The sequence below is a fragment of the Amblyraja radiata genome, chromosome 8 (genome assembly GCF_010909765.2).
Source record: "Amblyraja radiata isolate CabotCenter1 chromosome 8, sAmbRad1.1.pri, whole genome shotgun sequence".
Lineage (NCBI taxonomy): Eukaryota > Metazoa > Chordata > Chondrichthyes > Rajiformes > Rajidae > Amblyraja > Amblyraja radiata.
In genome coordinates, this window is record NC_045963.1 from 16,967,875 (window position 1) to 16,983,485 (window position 15,611).

Here is a 15,611-nt window from a genome sequence, read left to right on the forward strand (position 1 = left end):
CTCATTCTATTATTTTAATACACTTCATCAGATCAAGTCATGTTGCCAGTTTCTGATGGCCGAGCCATTACCAAAACATACAGTTCACTGCAATTCCCTGTTGACTAATTGTTTAACTAAATAATGTTGACCAAATAATTCTGCGGCACCAGAAAAGGTGTGCGAGACATGCAGGATGCAGTGGATCAGTGGGAGTGAGCAATAACATTCTGCTGACCTTGGCATTGTGCAGAAACTAGCACTTGAAATGTTAAGGAAAATAGACACAAATGCTGGAGTAATTCAGTGGGTCAGACAACATCCCTGGAGAAAAGGAATAGGTGGCGTTTCGGGCCGAGACCCTTCTTCAGACTAAGAGTCCCCTTGGGAAAGGGAAGCGGGAGGTATAGACGGTGATGTAGAGAGATATGGAACAATGAATGAAACAGGACATTGTTAGCTGTGGGCTCAATGAAAATGAGTTACAGACAATGTTAACATGTACAACGATCATCACGGTATTTACTCCAACACAAGCAAGCAGAAGAAGATGGAGGTTGACCTGAGATGGAGTAAGGATTGGAGCTTCAATTATGACTGGGAGAAAGATGGATTTAATAAGGGAGAAACAAGGACTTCTTCTTCTTGTCGAGTCCAGACAGAAGATTAGAAGTTGTTCAGCCAGAGCTGAACGCACTTCTCGGCATCTGCACACAATGGTGATTGTCTTGCGCTCCTTGTGATTCTCACGTGTGGTGGTGGAAAGATTGGTGAAAGCAGGGCCGCGACATGAACGCTCTTTCCTTGGCCTCAACAAGGACATAAAGTATAGGAAGAAGCACTATTTGACATTGGGATGAAGTTCCAATTACTTTTACTTTGTTAGTTTTGTAATTGGTGGGTGGACGTGGCTTGGATTACCATAACTGAAGCCTGCTGTCAGGGTCAACTATGAGGTGGAGGAGTGGGTTATGATTGGAAGGGTTATTATTGATCACGTCAAAGGGAAATGCCCTTTTCATGCCTAACACCTAACAAACGTCGGTTCATAGCATTGGTCTGCATAGGTTTTTAGATATTTGGACAGGACCAATAGGCATCCCAAGCAAAATGAAGTATTTCTACATGAGTGAAGATGCGAGCTACAGCAACAAAACATGTGCTAGTTGCATCCAAACATATAATTGATACTGGTAAATATCACTGAAATGTTTCGACATTTGACACAAAGGAATAAGCAGAAAACTGCACACATCATGTCTTGCATGGTAGGTATCCGATCTGGTTCAATGATTTACTGCGCAATTTTAGTGCAATTTTAGACCCGCACTTCACACGGTGTTCATGGGATTTGTGCCATTCAATTCAATCTTGGCTGATCTATCTTTCCCTCGCAACCCCATTCTCCTGCCTTCTCTCCATAACCCCTGACACCCATACTAATCAAGAGTCTATCAACCTCTGTCTTAAATAATACCTAATGACTAAGGGTAACACCCCCACTGAAAGGTTATCTGGTAGGATGATAAAATCAAAAGAGATTGATAGACATTATTGGGTATTGATATTGGAATATTTCTGTCATGGGTACAATGATACACTGAAGCATTGTCTTTGTGTTCTGTCCAGTTAAACATCATTGATACATGAGTACAATCAAGCCATACATAAGTATAAAAAGCAGTGCTAAGCGAAAAGTACCAGAGTGCATAATATAGTGCTACAGCATTATAATGTTAAGGGCCTGTCCCACTTGGCCGTCATTTGCGCGTAATTTACACGACATCATTTACGCGTCACGATGCACGATGCGCGCATTGTGACCCGCACGTGATGCGTGCATGGTGCGCGATGACATAGGCAGTGACGCACGGCTGCGCGCGGCGTCGCAGGATTTTGTGATGTACAAAATCTTTGCACGCCATCTGCTTGACGCACAAATGACAGCCAAGTGGGACAGGCCCTTTACAGGTACACAGAAAGTGCCTGGTAAGAGCTTTCTAGTTTTTATATCTTCTGCCCGACAGGAGAGGGGAGAAGAGTAATGGCTGAGGTGTAAATGGTACTAGATTTTGTTGACTGCTTTCCAGTGGCAGCTTGAAGAGTAGATGGCTTTGATGTGAGGAAGGCTGGTTTGTGTGATGAACTGGGCTACATCCACAACTCTGCAATTTCTTAAGGGCTTGGGCTGAGCTGTTCCCAAACCTAGCTGTGATGCATCTCACTAGGATGTTTTCTAAGGGACAATAAGGGAGGCTGGTAAGAATCGTTGGAAACATACCAAACGTCCTTATTCTTCTAAGGAAGTAGAGGCATTGCTGTGCTTTTTAGCCGTAGCCTCAATGTAGTTAATCCAGGACAGATTGTTGGTGATATTTACACGTAGAATCTCTCAACCATCTCCATTTGGCTCCATCGATGCTGACTGGGATGTGCATACCACCTCATTTCCTGAAGTCAATTACTAGCTCCTTCACCTTGCTGACGTTGAGGAAAACATTGTTGTCTTGATACCATGTTACTAAATCCTCTATCTCCTTCCTTTATTTATTTATTTTTAGTAAGTAAGTAAGCAAGTAAGTTTTATTTATATAGCACGTTTTAAGTCAACTCGCAAACGTAACCCCACTTTTTAAGAAGGGAGGGAGAGAGAAAACGGGGAATTACAGACCAGTTAGTCTAACATCGGTAGTGGGGAGACTGCTAGAGTCAGTTATTAAAGATGGGACAGCAGCACATTTGGAAAGTGGTGAAATCATTGGACAAGGTCAGCATGGATTTACGAAAGGTAAATCATGTCTGACGAATCTTATAGAATTTTTCGAGGATGTAACTAGTAGCGTGGATAGGGGAGAACCAATGGATGTGGTGTATCTGGACTTCCAGAAGGCTTTCGACAAGGTCCCACATAGATTAGTATACAAACTTAAAGCACATGGCATTGGGGGTTCAGTATTGATGTGGATAGAGAACTGGTTGGCAAACAGGAAGCAAAGAGTAGGAGTAAACGGGTCCTTTTCACAATGGCGGGCAGTGACTAGTGGGGTACCGCAAGGCTCAGTGCTGGGAGCCCAGCTATTTACAATATATATTAATGATCTGGATGAGGGAATTGAAGGCAATATCTCCAAGTTTGCGGATGACACTAAGCTGGGGAGCAGTGTTAGCTGTGAGGAGGATGCTAGGTGACTGCAAGGTGACTTGGATAGGCTGGGTGAGTGGGCAAATGTTTGGCAGATGCAGTATAATGTGGATAAGTGTGAGGTTATCCATTTTGGTGGCAAAAACAGGAAAGCAGACTTTTATCTAAATGGTGGCCGATTAGGAAAAGGGGAGATGCAGCGAGACCTGGGTGTCATGGTACACCAGTCATTGAAAGTAGGCATGCAGGTGCAGCAGGCAGTGAAGAAAGCGAATGGTATGTTAGCTTTCATAGCAAAAGGTATTGAGTATAGGAGCAGGGAGGTTCTACTGCAGTTGTACAGGGTCTTGGTGAGACCACACCTGGAGTATTGCGTACAGTTTTGGTCTCCAAATCTGAGGAAGGACATTATTGCCATAGAGGGAGTGCAGAGAAGGTTCACCAGACTGATTCCTGGGATGTCAGGACTGTCTTATGAAGAAAGACTGGATAGACTTGGTTTGTACTCTCTAGAATTTAGGAGATTGAGAGGGGATCTTATAGAAACTTACAAAATTCTTAAGGGATTGGACAGGCTAGATGCAGGAAGATTGTTCCCAATGTTGGGGAGGTCCAGGACAAGGGGTCACAGCTTAAGGATAAGGGGGAAATCCTTTAAAACCGAGATGAGAAAAGCTTTTTTCACACAGAGAGTGGTGAATCTCTGGAACTCTCTGCCACAGCGGGTAGTTGAGGCCAGTTCATTGGCTATATTTAAAAGGGAGTTAGATGTGGCCCTTGTGGCTAAAGGGATCAGAGGGTATGGAGAGAAGGCAGGTATGGGATACTGAGTTGGATGATCAGCCATGATCATATTGAATGGCGGTGCAGGCTCGAAGGGCCGAATGGCCTACTCCTGCACCTAATTTCTATGTTTCTATGTTTCTATGACACCAAAGTGCTTTACATAAATTAAATAATAAGTTTCCATACAAACCATAGAAAAAGGTTAAAAAAATAAAGAAAATGGACACAACACATTATAGAGTTCAACACAAACGTCCCCCCACAGCAGAATCAAACATTTCCACTGTGGGGAAAGGCACCAGAAAGTTAAGTCCTCTTCCTCTGAAACACCCGAGGTTGGGGCCCATTTGTGGCCTTGCAGCCAGTCCGATGATTTTCAGGGCCCTCTTGCCGTGAAGATGGAACTCCAGCGTCGGGTGAAACAATTCCTCAAGCGGCTGGGAAAGTCTGGAGCGGCTGCCTCCTCCCCGGAGACCGGAGACCGAGGCACTCGTAGCCCTCAGGCCGCGCCGGTTGGAGCTCCGACCCCGGCGAACTCGATCCCAGGCTCCGCGGCGCTCCAAATCCAGCGCCTCCCGCGGCCGGACGCCCGTAGCCACAGCTCCGCGATGTTGGGAGTCGGCGGCCACAGCGCACCGGAGCTTACCGCACGGCGACCCGGCAAGGCATCGCCCGCTCCGTGACTCCGCTCCGTGATGGTGTCCTTGCGCTGTGCCGCCGCCGAAGCTGTAGTCCCGGCCGCCCCCGACAGGAAACGCCGCTCCATTCTCGATGGTAGGCCGCGAGGACGGGGCGAAGAAGCAGCTCGGAGGAATGCTGCCTCTCCGACCAGGTAGGGGACTAAGAATTAAAGTTTCCCCCTTCCCCACCCCCACATAAAAGACCTCCACTAACATTTTGGACAGGACTTAAAATTTAAAAAAAGGTGAAGTTTAGAGATACAGTGCGGAAACAGGCCCTTCGGCCCATCGAGTCCGCACCGACCAGCGATCCCCACACATTAACACTATCCTACACACACTAGGGAACATTTACACACACACCAAGCCAATTAGCCTACATACCTGTATGTCTTTGGAGTGTGAGAGGAAACCGAAGATCTCGGAGAAAACTGAGGTGGTCACAGGGAGATCGTACAAACTCCGTACAGACAGCGAACATGGGTCTCCGGCGCTGCAAGTGGTGTAAGGCAGCAACTCTACCGCTGAGCCACCGTGGCCGTCCCCTTGTTCCTGTTCTCTATCTTATCATTGTTTGAGATTATTTTGTAGAGGAGCAAAATGGTTTTATCTGGAAGTTTCAGTGGATGGCAGAATATATTTCCTATTCCTATTTTATAAAATTAACCTGTTGAATTAGTTTTCTTCAAGAAACATCTCCTAACTCACTGTCTGCATGATCAACTTAGCAGAAAAATATCAGTGGAGGGACATCCTGTATTCTTAATACATTTTAATAAATATTTAGAATATCTGACATTTTGGAAAGTAATTAAATATTGACATCTATGGAAATATAAGTTGTTCAATTTGATATATTATAATTTTTAAATCATCTCATATTCTTGCAATAACAGCTGGGTGTTACAGAATGATGCTTTGGAGAATATTGAAGAAAACACTTTTGCCAATCTACCAAAACTTAATGAAATGTAAGTAAATGAAAAGGTAGCTTTTGGTTGAGATTTAAAAATGTGTTGTATTTGTGTGGCAATAACCTTTTTTGTTAGTTACCAAGTATTAAGCTTTGTTTACATTACTGTTTATTTGCAGTGAGTTTACAGTGAGAACAATGTGGGCTAGAAATTATTTTGCTTGGTGCCTCATGTGGTACTTATATGAACATTGGACAGAATTTATTTTGTTCAGTAAGGACTGGACACTGATCCTGATGTTTCATTATCCATAGCTAAGTATCCATAGGCAGTGCATTTATCTAAGCAGTCATTGAGAAATACATTGGGAAATTTCCAAAGTTAAATTTAATTTAATTTCTCTGTAGCTTTAGATCATAAAACCAGAAGTAGCAGTAGTTCTGGACCTGGACCATGTTGGAGATGCTGCTGTTTTTATTTCTTACCTAATTCGTTAATAATGTCTTGCTTTTTGTAACCAAGTTCTTTTCTGCTTTGCAAAGAACGCCCATTACAAGCAATTAGCTACAGTGTTGAAGCTGTTTTGATGTCAGATCAGCAGCTATAAGCATAAAGTGACTGATTCAGCTGTGAACAGAGTGCTTGGCAACAGCATGGATATATAAAGACATTACAAAATTCTCAAAGATTAAGTCTCCACTGTGACAACTTCAGTTATAATTAGTTAAGTTTTAAAAATATCTTTCTATATTTCATCCCTCAGTGCAATTTAAAAAATGCTTCTTGTTAATATACAAATCGTATCTCAAAATGTTCTTATTGCCTATAAATATTTACTTTGTCCTTTTGTGTCTTTTAACCTATCTTTTATCTATGTAATTTTCAATGAGCAGAAGTTATCTGCAGCACAACATTTGACTTATTGTGCCACTGTCCATCGTTTTCTCCCGAAGTGGCGGCGCTGTGAAACGGCTGCAGCTCGCCTGCAGTCTGTCTGTTTTTACTTTTTTGTGTTGTTTTTTTTGTCTAGTTCAGTTAAATTTTTGGTTATTAGGTGGTGTTATGTGTGTGGGGGGGGGGGGCTGAAACAGGGCTTTCTGTCTCTCCCTTCGGGGGAATGCGACTTTTTTGTCGTATCCCCCTTCTATTCCTCCGCCTGAGCTGAGGCCTAATGGCGGAGCTGGCGGCCTCCAACCTGCGACCAACCTCGAGGATCCGGAGGTAGAGCCAGCGAGGCTGGCCGTCTTCGAGCTGCAGCGACGTTCGGGCAGCGGCACGACTCGGCGCTCCGGCGAGGGCGGACGGCGCGGGGCTGAGACACTCCCGTGCGGGTGGCGCGGCTACCGCCTGGAAGGCGCTCCCGTGAGGGCGGCCTGGGTCCCGGCTGGAAGGTGCTCCGGTGAGGGCGGACCGGCTCCCAGCTGGAAGGTGCTCCCGTGTGGGCGGACTGGCTCCCGGCTGGAAGGTGCTCTCGTGGGGGCAGCCCGGTGCGGGGCTGAGACGCTGCCGTGTGGGCGGCCCGGTGCGGGGCGGAGACGGTGCTCCGGTGGCTGAGGCAGCGTTCTGGCGGCAGCGACCTGAATCCGGGGCTTGGCCTCGGGCCAGTGGACGACATCGTCGGGAGCTCGCAGGTCACAGGCTGGTGCCTGTTTTCCGGAGCTCCCGTGGCAACAGCTGCGTCCGCTGGACTGGAGGGCGGCAGCTTCGACCACCCCCGGGCCGCGGAGCTTGAACCGCGGGACTGACTTACCATCGCCCGGTGGGGTATCGCCTCAGCGCAGAGGGAGAAGAGGAGGGAAGAGACAGTAACTCTAAGACTTTTGCCTCCATCACAGTGAGGAGGTGCTTGGTGAACTCACTGTGGTGGCTGTTAATTTGTGTTTATTGTGTGTTGTTATTATTACATGTATGGCTGCAGGCAACAACATTTCGTTCAGACCGAAAGGTCTGAATGACAAATAAAGGATTCAAAAAAAAAAAAAAAAAAAATGTGTTGCAACTTCCCCCTATCATTCTCATGGTAACATTAAACTATTAAAACCATTAACTTTCAAACCGTTAAAAAATTGGTACTAGAGGTTACAAGTTCCTGCAGTCTAAGGAGAAATCCCATAGAATTGAATGACATGTGCAACACCTCTTCTTCCCTAGTGAGATTCACAAGAGCAGGAGATCAGAAGAAAATAGCGGTAATAGTAGGTCAGTCAGCGCCTCAAGCCTGCTCCTCAATGCAATATGATCATGGCTAATCTACCAGAGGCCTCGACTCCTTTGTGTCAGAATCCCATCATCCTCATTCTCCCAATCTTTCAAAAATATATCACCCTCCACTTTATACTTCTAATGATCTAGCCTCCATATCTCACGGGGGCAGAGAATTTCAAAGATAGACTCCGTGAGACTGTGCAGAAAAATCAAACACGATATCAAATGTAATCTGGAACTAATTAATATTTGGACAGACATGATAGTGTCTCAACTACCTGGTTCGCTCATGAGTAAAGAAATTGTACATGACCAAGTGAAGCTTTTATTTCACATTGCATACATCCAGGGCGATCATGCTTTGGATTCTCTAAGTATTTTGTCACTCACCTAGGTGGTAGCTGAAGTAATGCTGGACATTATTGCTGCCGGTAAAGGTAGAGTCCTGACCTTCATGCTTGCTACATGGTCCACTTACACTTTGTGACCACTGCCAATGACCTTGGACGTTCAGTTCTGAAGATCATGTCTTCAAGTGGCAGACAAGCCTCCAGATGATGCCCTTGCCCTGGGCTCTGTTCCGATAGGACCATAAGACACAGGAGAAGAATTGGGCCATTCAGCCCATTGAGTCTTATCCTCCATTTAATCACGGCTAATCCATTTTTCCTTCAACCCCATTCTCCTGCCTTGTAACCTTTTATGCACTTCCTAATCAAGAACCTATCAATCTCTGCCGTAAAAATATCCAATGGCTTGGTCTCCACAGCTGAATGTGGTCATGAATTTCACAGATTCACCACTAAAGAAATTCCTTCTCACCTCCATTCTAGTTTCATCCTTTTAATCTGTGGTCTTGGTCCCTTGTTCTTGACTCTCTCATTACTGGAAACATCCTTTCCATGTCCACTCTAGGTCTTTCATTATCCGGTGGGTTTCAATGAGATTCCCCTCATCCTTCTAAAGTCCAGAGAGTACAATTTAGTTTACTTTAGTTTAACTTATTATTGTCATATAAAACATATAAAATTATAAAACGACTGGACAAGCTTGATGCAGGAAAAATGTTCCCAATGTTGGACGAGTCCAGAACCAGGGGCCACAGTCTTAGAATAAAGGGGAGGTAATTTAAGACTGAGGTGAGAAAAAAACTTTTTCACCCAGAGAGTTGTGAATTTATGGAATTCCCTGACACAGAGGGCAGTGGAGGCCAAGTCACTGGATGGATTTAAGAGAGAGTTAGATAGAGATCTAGGGGCTAGTGGAGTCAAGGGATATGGGGAGAAGGCAGGCACGGGTTATTGATTGGGGACGATCAGCCATGATCACAATGAATGGCGGTGCTGGCTCGAAGGGACGAATGGCCTCCTCCTGCACCTATTTTCTATGTTTCTATGTCATGTATCAGTCAAGGTGCAGTGAAAACCTTTTTGGTGTGTGCTATGATCCAGTCAGCGAAAAACCATACATGATTACAATCCAGCTGCCCATAGTGTACAGATACAGGATTAAAAGTTATAACATTTAGTGCAAGATAAAATCTGAAGGTAGTTCAAAGATAGGCTTAAAGACAGTTCAAAGGTGTCCAATGAGCTACATGAGAGGTCAGCACCACACTCTATCTAGTGAGAGGACTGTTCAATAACAGCTGGGAAAAAATTGTCCCTGAATCTGGAGGTATGTGTTTTCAAATGTCTGTACCTCATGCCCGATGGAAGAGGGGAAAAGAGGGAGTGAATGGTTTGAAACTGGTTTTTGCTGATGCTGGTGACCTTGCCGAGCAGTGTGAAGTGCAGATGAAGTAAATGGAAGGGAGGCCAGTTGGCATGATGGTGTGGGCTATGCCCACAACTCTCTGTAATTTCTTACTGTCTTGGATGGAGCTGTATGGAACGATAAAATGCTTTTACCTGGCGCCTCTTGCATGCGAACTCAGTAGACTATTTCTGTACACTTTGCTAACCAGGAATGTTCTTTGGTTTGGCTACACTTTACTGAACTCTATGTAAGAAAATAATTTCACTGCGCGTTTGCACACATGACCATAAAAGCACCTTTGAAGCTTTGAACCTTTATAATTCCGAGCAAATACAAGAAATCTATCAATGACTTTCACGAAGGTTATTGATAGATTTCACGAATAATAATCAATATTTTCAAGAACTTATTACTCGAAAACTATAAGATGGCGCCTGAAATGTGGTGAGTCTTTGTGTACTGCTGTACTAATTTTAGACTATAATCATTGCACTCTTTAACTTTTGTCTGATTGTGCTCATACATAATATCATTTTACTGGATTGTGTGCTAAACAAAGCATTTCACTGTATCAAGGTACATGTAACAATAAAGTAACTATTGAAATATTAAACTATTATGAACTGCTTCAATAGGCTGGTCATGACACACATTGACCCTAAGTTCACAGAGAGCCTTGACCCACTGCAGGTTGATTACCATTGCAACAGCTCGAGGGCTGGCTTTACACCTATCTCCCTGGCTCCGCATTCATAGCTGGAACATCTAGATAGCCAGGACACCTCCACCAGACTCTTATTTGTTGACAATAGCTCTGCGTTCAACACCATGACCGCAACCAAACTCCTCTCCAAACTCCTGGACCATGGAGTCAGCACCCCTCTCTGCAACAGAATCCTCAGCTTCCTGACCCACAGACCACAATCAGTGAGGATAGGTGACATCCTCCACGATAATTCTCAACATCAGTGCTCCACAAGGATGTGTCACTTGCTACACTCCCTATACACTCTTGACTTTGCAGCCAAATTCTGGATCACGAACTATGACAAGACAGAATACAGGAAGGAGGTAGAGAGCTTAGCAACATGGTTTTAAGACAACAACCTCTCCCTCAATGTAGGCAATGAAGAGCTAGTTATTGACTTCAGAAAGTGAAGTGGAGTCCATGTCCCAATCAGCATCAATGATACTGTAATGGACATAGTCATGAGCTACCACCAACAATCTGGCCGGGACCAACATTGAAGCTATCGCCAAGAAACCACATCAACGCCTCAACTTCCTCAGAAGACCTAGAAATGTTAGTGTGCTTCCAACAGTCCTTACCAACTTCTACAGATACACTACAGAAAGCATCATATCGGGATTGCTTGGTTTGGCAATAGCTCTGCCTAATACTGCAAGAAATTGCAGAAAGTTGTGGACATAGACAAGTGCATCGCTAAAACCTACCCCACCCCGACTCCAGCTCCAACTCATGCTGCTTCAAGAAAACAGGCAACACAATCAAGGACCACTCACAGCCCAGTCATTCTCTCTTCTCCCATCTCCTAATGGGCAGAAGATACAAAAGCTTTAAAGCATGTATCCCCAAATGCAATCTCCCAATTCCGTTAATCGAATGAATGCAAGCAGGATTAAGGAGAATCCCAAAACAATAATGGAAGCAGCAAAACATGGCTGCCTGTCTGCTAACCTGTACCAAGTCATGTTCACCTGTCGCTCCTGTGCATTATATTTGTCCTACAGCTCTACAATCCTCCATTTCTGAGTTCAGGGCCATCCACTTCTTCCTTGAGTAGAGGCCCGACCATTTTAAGTCCACACTCAATAGCCTGGTTGGATTTGTTTTAACATTTAACCACCTCTCCATCAACTCCTCACTTCCTCCAGGCGAAAGGAGTAGCTGTGGCCACTTACAGTGGCCCTAGATATCTATGCCTGTCTTTTGAAGCATATGTGAAACTGGTTTTGTTTCGACCGACTGCCTAAACTCTTTCCCGGCTACATTGATGACCGCATTAGCACCGTTTCCTGTACACATACAGAACTGAACAATTTTATTACTTCTGCTGCCAATTTGCAGAATAATTTGCAGTAGAAATGCTTCACATTGAGTTTGTGTTAGACTTTTGATGAAGACTCACATGGTAGGCTCGTCCAGAAGGTACATGGGATGCAGCATCAGGTGACTATTGAGGGGTATTTTGCCGATAGGAAGTGTATTAGGATTGTTAGTTGGACCACTGTTGCTAGTCATATATTTATAAATGACCTGAGTTAGAATGTTGTTGGCTTTGTCATAGAACCATAGAGCAACGGAAACTCATGAACTCGTCCAGGCCGACCAAGATGCCTCATCTAATGTAGTCTATTTGCCAACATTTGGCCCATTTCTAAACCTTTTCTATCCATGTACCTGTCCAAGTGGCTTGTAAATGTTGTTATTGTACCTGCCTTAACTACCTCCTCAGGCAGCTTGTTCCATACACTCACCACTGTTTGACGGAACATGTTGCCCCTCTGATCCTGACTAAATCTTTCTCCTCTCACCATAAAATAAACTGCTTAATAATCTTGCAGAAAATTGTAAGTAGTGGTTGAGTAGTAAAATGAAGTCGTAGACAGCGAAGAAGATGTGAAAGGATATAAGCAGACCTCTTCCCTGACTCTCAGTCTGAAGAGGGTCACATCCTGAAACATCACCTATTCCTTTTCTCCAGAGATGCTGCCCGTTCCGCTGAGTTCAGCATTTTATGTCTATCTACAAGTAGACCTAGATCAACCAAAAAGTTGGGCGGAGTGATGGTAGATGGAATATGACCTACCAATCTCTGGTCTCCGCACTGTGACAATGAAACCCAATGCAAGTTTGAGGAAGAGCACCTTAGCTTCTATCTGGATATGATGCAGCCTGCAATATTTATTATTGAATTCTACAACTTCAGTTAACTTGATTTCTCAGTCTGGAGCTGTCATCCATCTGGAATATTGGCTCAGCTTGTTTCTTTTTGCTTTCCTTTTATCTTTTTTTTCTGGAAGTAGACGACATGCCCTGTCTGACCTGCTGGTCATATCCTCCTGCTCTGTGTTTCACAGCTTTTCCATTCTTTTGTCCATGTACTTACTCTGTTCCCATTCTCCCATCGACCACATTATCTTATTTACAGGTCATCCTCATGGTCATCCTCCTCCCCCACTGCAGCTTCTTTCCTCATCTTCCCAGATGAGGTGCCTTCAACCTGAAACGATAATTCTGACTCCCATCCCACACGTTCAGCCTGATCTGCTAAGTATTTCCAGAGTATTCTATTTTTATTAATGAGTACTTGTCCCTTTCTGATTGTAATTGCTCCACTAGTGATGGGTGTACTTTTAACTGTATGTTTAATAAACATCAAATTCCCTCCATAATCTTCTCTGTACCTTGAGTATTTTTTTCTATTTCTTTGAGGTAATCCTTGGAATCCTTCTTTGAACAAGTGTTTATCTCCTTCTGTATTATCTCCATGCATGGCTCACTGTGAAGATCTGTTTGATTATGCTGCTATGAAAAGCCTTGGGATGTTTTGATATATTACAGGTGCTGCATTAAATCAAGTTATTGTCATTCTTGCAGGTTATTTCCTCCCAGGACTTGCTTGTTGTGTGATTATTATTTTATAGTGCAAATGGTCACAGACACTCAAGGCGTGATAAATGTAATTTCTGCTTAAAAAATCTGTAAACATTTCCACATTTTTGCCAGTTAGAAAATGTTGACTGAGTTATGCTGAGAAAAGCAGCACAATGAAACAAACACAGGCCAAGGAGTCTATATTGTTGCTTCTCTCATTCAAGGACACCTGATGAATTGTAGATAGTTATTTTCATTGTTGTCGATATGGAACCATGGTTTTACATATGGTTCTGATCCTAGGCAAGGAAATATACTTATTTACAAAGATATTGTGTGCATTTATTTTTTATGTACACGGTGTATGGTATTTCTAACTCCTTAAAGCTAATATATATCCCTTTTACATTATTATGGGGCTTTTTCACGGGGCGACTTGACGCAAGATGTAACCAGAGTGAAGTGGTCGTGGTCTAGCACGATATCACACGATATAACGGGGTGTAGATGAAGAGTTCCCACGGTACTCGGCATTTCCGTTATTTGTGCGAGTGACTTGTCCGTCTCCCGAGCTTACCCGTTAAATCTTGAATGAACATTGTGAACTACACGTGGCACAAATGATGTCACTTTTTTTTCGCACATTATAAATATCCTCCCTTGGTTGAATTGGCTCATTTGGAGACATGCCTATACTAAGTAGTTTCGAGTACAGGATGGTGGGTTTTTTCATTGACGCGCTGTATGCAGCAGCCCACTATGTGCATCGAGGACGCTTGCGTGAAGGCAGAAGGGAGAGATTAATTAAAAAGAGAGTTAAGAGGAAGTCTCACTGGGTGTGAAAGAGCAAAGAGGCCATCTCTGCGCTTACTACAATTCACAATTGGGGAGTGTGCCGTGGCAGGACAGCTATATTGATGGGTAGCTGACCACAGGAACACTACTGCATGTTAGCAGAAATGCATAGCAAATAAGCTGACTTTCTAGTGTTGTCCTCTGAAAAGTGCTTCCTATAAGATGTTCGTCCGCAAAACCTGCCATCAAGCACATTGCATTGTCCCTTTTAATGCCTGAGTTTAGGCTTGTTGCGGAGGTTAATGAATATAATGTGTTTAAAATAATCTAGCGTGCCTCATTTGTTGATTTTCGTGTTTGCGAGGCCCTTTTATAGACTAATGTTTGGTGTGATGCACCTTCTCTCAATATGTGCAAGAAGTCGTCTTTTTATATTGTCAAATAGGAATAAAGACTTTGTCTCACATTTACCGTGCTGATTGGCTTATTTTATTTTCTACCGAGAGGTGAAACTTTCAAACGTTTAAATAGCTCAACAATTGATGGACCTGAACACTCAAAAATGAAACTTAATGAAAATGTGATTATATCACCTCCCTTCAACTATTTTGTGTTTCAGCATGAGAGGGATTATAACATTAGAGACATTCATCTTGTAGTGATGTGTTAATGAAGAATTGCAGACATCAAGCTGATAGTAAAAAATATATTTATTTAACAATGAGGTAAACAAGCACTGACAATCAAACTGCTGAGGTAAAAGCTTTATCACACTTCTGGCTATCATAAAATGTGGAGCCACCAACAGAAACAAAGTAATGCCCAAGAGGAAAAGACACACATATTAACATACAGACATTTATAAAGGATATTGAGAACACCTTTTTTACTCACCTTCTGTCCCCTCTGTCCAGCTTCCGGGTTTACCGTTCGCAGGAGTTCCCACGGTAACCGCAAGAGTTATTACGGATATCGCACGGATATCGCACTGGCCACTACGTTCATATAAAGTTGCAATGCTCAACCACAAGTGTACAAGTCACTCTTGGAGAAATTCAAGCTTGCTTGAATTTTCTCCCGAGTCACCAAGTTACACGATTACCTGCCGTTAGCGCCACGGTGGTCCACAGTGGTCCACGAATGCCGTACTGTTATCGCACGATGTTCCCACGATGTTAAACTCTGGTTAACTCTTGCGTCAAGTCGCCCCGTGAAAAAGCCCCATAAACGTTATCTGTTCATTTTCCGCCACAGATGCTCCCTGACCCATGTGAGTGTCTCCAACAGTCTGCTTTTTGCTGAAGCTTCTCGTGTCTGCAATCACTTGAGTCTCCAGGGAAAATAACTTTTCTTTTCTTTGCAATTATTTTGCATGTCGGCTTTATTTTTGTTCTCATGGTTTTAAAAACATTGTATAATGTTTCTTTTTTAAATTTAATCATAATTATAGGGTAGGAAAATGGACTAAAAGTAACACGACGTTTATGCTGTATTTCGTAATGCAGTTAAGATATAAATCCATAGAACAGTCTGAACTCTAGCATTAATTTTGTAACAGTGTCTTACATTCACACATAGAGTGTTTGTAGCATTTTAGAACATTACGCAGAATAGGGCAGTGGCCTTTTCAGCATGTGAAGATAAACTGCATGTATTTCATAGAGTATCTTTTTGCCTTTTTAAGCACATGTACTTGCTTGTTTTTTTAGCTGACAGAAGGGATAAACTCGCTG

At 43.4% G+C, this 15,611-nt stretch overlaps 1 protein-coding gene across 3 annotated transcripts in view; it reads left to right on the plus strand.

Moving 5' to 3' along the window:
* LOC116975903 (lutropin-choriogonadotropic hormone receptor-like) overlaps positions 1 to 15,611 on the plus strand; it is a 155,882-nt gene that overhangs the window by 103,454 nt on the left and 36,817 nt on the right. For all 3 annotated transcript variants that reach the window (XM_033025279.1, XM_033025280.1, XM_033025281.1), the window contains exon 3: positions 5,484 to 5,558. In XM_033025279.1, coding sequence (XP_032881170.1) covers positions 5,484 to 5,558 — 75 coding nt within the window. The remainder of the gene's footprint in view (positions 1 to 5,483; positions 5,559 to 15,611) is intronic.